Source organism: Coccidioides posadasii, chromosome 4 (assembly GCF_018416015.2).
Source record: "Coccidioides posadasii str. Silveira chromosome 4, complete sequence".
In the NCBI taxonomy this organism is placed as follows: Eukaryota; Fungi; Ascomycota; class Eurotiomycetes; order Onygenales; family Onygenaceae; genus Coccidioides; species Coccidioides posadasii.
The window spans coordinates 115248-123316 of NC_089410.1; the positions used below are offsets into that span (position 1 = coordinate 115248).

Sequence of the window (8069 nt, forward strand, 5' to 3'; positions counted from 1 at the left end):
CTCTGTCAGATCTGTAATATAGAGTGTTATTATGATTTATCTTATGGGTTTTGATGGCATTATATTAACTTAGACAATTATATGTTGGAGCATTCAGAATATTAGAAGAACTTGTTATAGATTATATAGATTTTTCCAGAATTAGAGATACAAAAGAGCTAAGTCAATATGATGTCTGCAACTGATGAAAGAAAGTCATGTATAGAATATAGAGATTTTTTAACTAGAAGACTGAATACTGAGGTTTCCACAATCCATGCAAATTATGTGATTCTTATATGTTCAGAGTTGGGGTCACATGAATACCCCTGAACATCCAATGTTATCTGATGCTTGGTTGGTCTAGGTCTACATTTGTAACACGTGAACTACTTATCTTACATGTATGATTCTCACACAGCCTCACACCTGTCAGAAACACTTTTCACACTATTACTCAGCAATCACAAGATCTTTTCATCTGAATTTTGAGAGACAATTTCAATAGTGCTCTTTAAACAAATTACCAAATTTTCTTTATTATATCTCTACTATTTGTTGTGTTATCCGCCTTTGAGAGCCGCCACTTTGGGAAACAGCTGCTCCTTTTGCGGTTCGGCGCGGTCTCACCGCCTGTAGCCCCGCCCCCGGACCTATATAAGGCGGCTCACCTCCCATCATTTTAATGTTCAATTCTCTCTTCCCTTCAGTTCGGTACCTCTGGTACATCTGCTGGTCTAATCCACCAGTCACCCACCTCACCCCTTTCTCGCGCAACCCTCACCCCATATCCTCACCCTTGACTCACCCTCACTCGCCCTCAGTCACCCACTAATCATCTACTACTCATTTTCAATCACCCACTGCCAACCCTGTCTTGTCTTGCTCAAGACAGATTTTTTTTGTACTTGAATTCACCTGATGCCATGCCTCTCAATGTTCTCATTTCCCCCTGTCCCTTGATCCTACATTTTTGTCAATCTTTACCACCAACTTCACACTTCCTGCTCAGGAGGGTAACTAATCTTCCCTGTTCTTTGACAGAGAACTCTTTCTCTACCCTGCTATCTCTCTGACATGATGTAGGTTGTTTGAATAGCTGGCTTACCAGTCTACTCCTGGTAAACCTTTGCCATGCAGTCAACTGGTTGTTGATGAACAAGTTGAACTTATACAGAACCATGCTACTGATCTACCAATGTTGGAAATGAATGATCTGGAGTGCCTGCTGAGACCCACAGTTTGCCTGTGATTCTTGGAGCAGAAATCTGGCAGTAGTCCATCTGGGTGTTGGTTGTTGCTTTGTTGCTGCTCTCTTGTACTGCCTATGGCAAAAATGCCACTGGCAGGGAATCTGGAAATGTACCAGTTCCATGCCCTTAATTCTCTATCACATGCTGGGCACAGCAGTGCCTGTCTGGGATTTACTGAGCTGCTGTGGCCTGAAATCTTGCCTGGACCATGTTTAGCCCAGTGGTTGCTCTTGTATTCTTGTCTGATATTCTGCGGGTCCCCATGGCTGGGAGATTGAGTGCTTGCATTGTGCCACTAGATTTGGTGCTCCACTGCTTTAACCATGCCTCCAGCTGCAAGCCCCAGCAGCTGCAGGACAAGTTTCACCTTTATTCACTGGATTTGCCTCTCTACCCACTGCGTCATGCAAGGCATTCATGTTCCAGCTGATTCCAACAGCTAATCCCTGAATGATTACGTGTTTTTCAATGCTTACACCTGCAGATTCTAGTCTCACAAGCTGCTAATGTGTGAAACACTGCCACCATTCATGCGGTCGCATTGCAGGTTGTATTGTGACTATTAGGGAAAATGAAGTCTCCGCTCGGGCCAGCTTGCCTAACAAGGCAGTTTTGAGTATTATCTTTGAAGTTCCACTTTAGTGGTGGTCTGCACCGTCCTTCTGTATCCGGTGGTAGATTTTTTCTATATAAACAGGCTATTAATCAAGACTGACAAATCCCACAGGTGACATTCAATCCATCAGAATACAGAAACTTCCCTTCTACCTGATATCCTTATCACAATGATTAACCTTGATGAAATACAATTCTACAATCCCAAATCAATGCCACAGAGGCCCCAAAAGCCCTTGAAACCTGTCAAATTCACTGCCCCTATCCATTTCCCCAATCCAGCTACCAAAAAGCAAGATTTCCCATAATCATCAAACCCTTGAAATTTTTCTAAACATCTTACCAACTCACATCCCCCAAAGCATCACCTGCTGCCCCCGCGTCCTTCTGTAATAATATCAGACCATCAGCCTCTGCATGGAACTTCCCCAAATGATTTTGACCAGGAGCTGGCGTGACTGGAGGTAGCTGAAGTGATTGGTTCAACTGAGAGGGATTCTATCACCAATCAAAGCTCTGGAGAATTGGAAAGATCACTTGACAAAGCGTCAACATCACTAAAAGATTTGCTACTCACTTTCCCCTTGACTTTGGCATTCTAGTATTGGCCATAAAATGCTTACAAAGGCGTACCAATCCAGAGGATGAAATTGATGCTGGCGCTAAACGTCAATTTGTTCCTGGGGTGCTCGGTCAACACACGGTGGGAATCACTTCAAATGGTGGTGTTCGAAATCCACCTGATGTGAAGCTTCTGGATCACTTGCTGTTGGTACAAAATGGGACATCACCAACATTGACACTGATGTGCCTCCCAAGTGATGGTGTTTAACTGTTGATGAGAGTGATTTTGGCCGCAGCGTCACTGGTGCCGGTCATACCAACAGTGATGAGGGGCATGATCCACTGGTTTGGAAACAGAAGCAGAAAAGCTCTCCCCAACAGCAGGCTAAACATCTCCATCATTGCCAGTCCTTCTCTGCCGCAAGCTTGTTGTCAGAGAGTCTTTTCGCCCTAGACAACAACAGCAACCATGAGGCAGATATTTCCAGCACTGCCAATATAGATACAACCCTCAGGCAATGCTGGCTGCCACCACTGCCACTATTGGTTTTCAGGAATGGAGTGAAGAGAAAGGAATGGCAAGTCAATAAAATCTTAGATTTGGAGATTGTGCACGCGGGCGGACGGGTGCAGTTAGGATATCTTGTGGACTGGAAAGGCTATGATGAGCCTTCTTGGGAGCCTTCTTGTAACTTGATTCCTGGGAGCGAGCTGTTGGTTCGTAAGTTCCACGACAATTACCCTAGCCGACCATTGTCTGTTTCTGTGCGTCCTTCCTTGTATGGCCGCCAGCCATCAAAGCATCGTGTAAAGCGCTCAATGCGGAGGCGCAAAACAGGGTGCATTCAGACATAGCGGGCGGGTGCACTGACTTCTATATCTTTCTTCTCTATGTTAATTCCCCTGTCATGAGTAGTTTTTACTACTGTCTGCTCCTGGTTCATTGCTAAATACTCATTATCATTCTTGATTCAGTGCTCGCCCTGTACTGTAAGACTTGGATTGGGTGGATCGATGGGGAAACATCCAGTCTAGTCTATCATATCAACTGCATAAGAGGAATATGTGCGCGGATAGCCTGGAGCAGAAGATTCAGAGGCGCCCGAAGGCGAAGGAGTTGGTTAAGAGCGGGACTCTGGACGAGGATCAGGATCCGACGAAGGCGTAGTGTAGGAAGGAGGTATCCTCTGTGAGTGAGACGGGGGGAGAACTAGCAATCTGTTCTCTTGATTGGGCCTGTGTTAAGTCCACTCTCTTCCCTCTCAAAGGAAATAGGACAAATTTCTTTATATAAAATACACTCAATATCATAACAATAGCTCGCACAACATAGTTGAACAAATATCCGAAATCACCTAGAGCTTTCCCTCTTCATAAATATGCAAAGATTGAAAGGATCGAGACCATGATCGCAGGACCCAGGTAATGTTTTCCAAACCGCAACAGCCCACGAGATAAATAGCCGGTAAATTAGAGAGCTAGTATTCGGCTGATTGGTCCCTGTACTGAACTATTTCAGGAGTGAGTTCGATTAGCGGGGCTGCCACGGATTTGTAGTATCTTCCCAACTCTTCAGCATTCATCCGGTTGGTGACAACGGCGACATGAGCATCTGCCAGGGCCTTGTTGTGCGCGTCTTCGGCGAATGGCACTTTTTGAAGATAATGCCCGTTGATCTTCAGAAACATATCCGCGGCCACGAGGGCCGTGCGCTTGTTTCCGTCCATGAAAGCATGATTTTTCATAATCTTTTCCGCGAGGTTCGCAGCAAGCTGGAACAGGTCTTCTTGCTGCCCGTAGTGCTTTAGATTGATTGGCGAATGGATCGCGGACTCGAGCATGGCTGGTTGGGTTGCGGCGCGGCCGGAAGTGATGAATTTCAGATGAAGAGTTTGAACTTGTGACGGTGTCAAGAAGCGGATGGTTCTAGTAGCCATCTCGTGGGAACGAGGGTTCTTAAGGTATGGGTTCGGTGAGAGGGATGTACTTGGCGGCTTCGAGGTTGTAGTGATATGAGAGCTTGAAAGTACCAAGCGACACAGGAAGAAGGGACTCCTAAACGCTCAGCGCAAGAATAAAGAGAGCAACAACAATAATGGATTAACAAGTAGTGATGATATGAAAACAGTTATCATATGGAAGTCGCAAGGGCCTTATATGTCTACTCCCTCGAGTTGACTGGGGGGGAAGGACACCATCCATCTACGGGCGGCAATGGAAACAACAAGGCATATTCCTAAAGATAGAATACACCCTTAATATGCATCAGGCACCATCGAGGTAGTAATCTCATCCAATAGCAGGACTGGTGTTGCCGCCCGACGTTGTGGCACCCACTGTCAAGCCTGCGCCCCCTAGTTCAACCATTTGTCGGGGTATATGTTCTCGACCGCTAGGATACAGAAAGCTCAAATTCGATGGGCTGAGGAGCCACTCATGCAAAAAATACGTGGAATGAATGCAGGGGCTGCAACACACAGCAATCCCCCCACCATTATCAAGGGCCACACTCGCAAGCGCTGGGCTGACTGTTGCATAGCTCTATCATATCGTCCCTAGTGACTCGCGAATTATGTTGGGAGCATTGTAAGTAAATATTTAGAACAGATTTATGTTACATCTCAGTTTGTCAGCCGGGGAAGTATATGCAATACGCACATTTGTCGTGACAAAACAAGTTCCACTTTTAGTCGTGAAATGCGTGTCTGACGAGTTGGTAAAAACATCCATGGGCACGAAGAGTTATGGGTACTAAGCAATTGATGGAGTCCGGATATTGAATAACATTCCTAGGATCACCTATCCTTTAACTCATCGAGCGCGCCCTGTAATTCCCGCCCACTAGCGTTGGCCAGCTCGAAGAATTTTGCTGCAGTCAGAATATTAATGTCAGAACACTTTCGCATCATTGAGCAGTGTGCGATCTGTGTGGTCAGGTTTACCGTCAGGAGTCCCATCCAGAACAATGTCATGCATATTTCCAGTCAGATGTAGAGTTGCCGGGCTGGTGTTTGAATCGGTTTGGCGTGGAAAGTTTATAGGAATATGAAGCTGGGGGTAACTTGACGGTCCTAGAAGTATATATCTTGTCTTAGCAAAATTCCTGAACCAACTACCAAAACACAACATACCGAAGCCAAAATGCTGCGTGTCATGGAAAAATGTAACTGGGCAGCTGTCTTCTCCGGCTTTACCGCTCGGAAGCGCCGTTAGTTTGAGCCGGTCATGGCTTGCGGCATGCAAAGCGCGTCCAATATCCGTGGTAATCAGAACAAATGTTTCTCCTGGGTCGCCAATGAACACGGGCACTTTGGTGGAGACTGGAATGCCTTTCGCATCATAGTTGAGGAAGTCTCCTGTAACTTGATGCAAATATCGAGCGGTAGGTCTAGCAAGTCCTATGCTAGAAGATGGTCGAAGCATGCGAGGGACACAGCGAAGCATAATGGCTTGTAGAGGGGATAAAGGTTTGCCTAAAAGAGAAAAACTTGAAATGAGGCTGCAAGAAATGGACTTAAGCACCCTGAGCTGGGTGGATCGGAAAAACAGTGTCCGTCGCGCCAAAGGGCATTTCTTGTTAGGTAATCCAACTAGCACCTCGCTCACGTGACCCACATAGATTAGCCGAGATTCCCCTTTAGGTAGCTTAGTAAATGACAAGCATACAAGTCCTCCATCAGGTTATAGCTCTTTGCACTGAAGAGCAAGTGTATAAGATTGATTTACAGCTTGATTAGATATTGAAGCTTATAATCAACATCCTGAACAGTTATTCTTATAGATAATAAGATTTTACAAGCACAAGAAAGAGTGTACATTAAGATAGATATCTTCTATACATGCAATCTCTGTAGCTTTCTAGCATTAAGCTGAAGAGTGAGTTAAATTCTGTAGCTTTCTGACATCTGATCAGAGAGTAAGCAAAATACCTGTTAAATACACCTAGCAAGCAAATCAAGCATCTGGCAACACTAAAGTTATAGTGAACCATACAGACAAACTGGAGCATCAAACTTCTGAGTAAGAGACTTTAATGAACCTCTCTATACCCTAAATCAAGCTTAGGTGGTTGAGTAGGCTCAGAGGTGACCCACCAAATAAGCAGAAACCTAGAGAGAAAAGTAAACTTCAAATATTGTACAGAATGATGCTGAATCAACAGAAGATAATATAAAAGCAACAGAAGTTAATGCAAAGATAACAGAAGATAATATAACAGCTGGTACAGCAAGTGAATCTTCTATTAGATCAAGCAAGCACTATAAATGCACCTGCAATAATACAGAAGAATCTAGAGCACAAAGCTCAACAAGAAGAAGAAGAGAACTGAGAAATAAACTTTAATAAGAAACTAGAAGAATATATTAGCAATCTTATAAATATAAATACATGAATCAGCAGAGCAATCACCCAATTTATAAAAATTATAAAGACAGTGAAAAAGTTTATAACTCTGACTAAAGTTAGCAACTATCTAGTATAAAGTAAAGTTATTCTAAAGATAGTCTGTCAAGTAGAGATTGAGAAGATTATTCTGGAAAGACAAGAGACTTTATTATAGTCAGAGTATTTAAAGATTTTATAATACTGAAATGTGTAGAATAATTATCTATATAATCTAATTAACAGTACAATATCTGCACAAGCCAGAAAGCACTTTAGAAAATTAGATAGTCTTAGTGTTTACAAACTCTGAAAAGCTGTAAGAACAGTCTTTCAAGAGAGATCTGAAATATAGCAGAAAAGCCTACTTACAGAGTTAGTAAGAATAACACTACAGTCTGCTGACTCAGAAAAAATTTATATAAAGAGATTTCTAGTAATCTGTAGAGAATTTAAGAGATTAGAGTTCAAATAACCAGACCACACTCTATATAATATCTTGAAGATGAATATTATATTCTGATAGAGAGAGTTTATACAGAACTAATTTAATATAGCATGCCAAAGTAGAACAAATCTACTGAGGAAAGATTTGAAAGATCTACTGAAGAATATTCTTTACTAAATTCTCAAGAAAGATCAGAAGAAAGATGAATCTACAAAGTTAAATACAAATGCAATAAGCTTCAATTCCCAAAAGTCTTACAAGAATACAAACTTCAAATTTAATCCAGAGAAGAACTTACTGTAAAACTGAAACTGCTATATCTGTGGCAAACCTGGCCACTTATCTAAATTTTGCAAATCTAACAAGAATACAAATTTGAAGTTTAACAAGTCTAAGAAAGACTCTAAAGGCAAAATCAAGAAAGCAACCACAGTTGCAATAAATAAGATTTATTCAGTTCATGAAGCAGTCTTTTCCATAAAAAAAATATGCAAATTCACAGACAAATAGATTCTTGACTCTGGAGCCAGATTCTACACAACCTCACACACAGATCTAGTTCAAATGGATCTAAAGAGCTATACAATACAACTGCTTATAGTAAACAGTTCAAAATCAGTTATCAGAGAATTTGACATGGCCAGTATCCAAACTAACAACAGAGATTGAGTATTGAGGGGGTTAGAATTATGCCTGATCTTCAGGTTAACCTTATAAGCTTTGGAAAGCTTATATGAGATGGCTTTACAGTGGAACAGCTTTATGTTGACAGAAAACACATCTGTGAGGATTGTACATGTAGATCAGCGTGACAATGAATCTCTAGG

The 8069-nt window shown here is 42.5% G+C and overlaps 2 protein-coding genes across 2 annotated transcripts; both read right to left on the reverse strand.

Annotated features, from left to right (window-relative positions):
• Nucleotides 1–3889: 3889 nt before the first annotated feature.
• Nucleotides 3890–4348, reverse strand: D8B26_007025 (uncharacterized protein; the record flags this gene model as incomplete). The annotated part of the gene is made up of 1 exon (XM_066125382.1): nucleotides 3890–4348. One exon carries the CDS (start codon nucleotides 4346–4348, stop codon nucleotides 3890–3892), a length of 459 nt encoding a protein of 152 aa, XP_065981464.1.
• A 952-nt stretch (nucleotides 4349–5300) lies between these two features.
• Nucleotides 5301–5865, reverse strand: D8B26_007026 (uncharacterized protein; the record flags this gene model as incomplete). The annotated part of the gene is made up of 2 exons (XM_066125383.1): nucleotides 5543–5865; nucleotides 5301–5482 (listed from the first exon to the last, which is right to left on the reverse strand). Exons 1-2 carry the CDS (start codon nucleotides 5853–5855, stop codon nucleotides 5301–5303), a joined length of 495 nt encoding a protein of 164 aa, XP_065981465.1. The 5' UTR covers nucleotides 5856–5865.
• Nucleotides 5866–8069: the final 2204 nt, after the last annotated feature.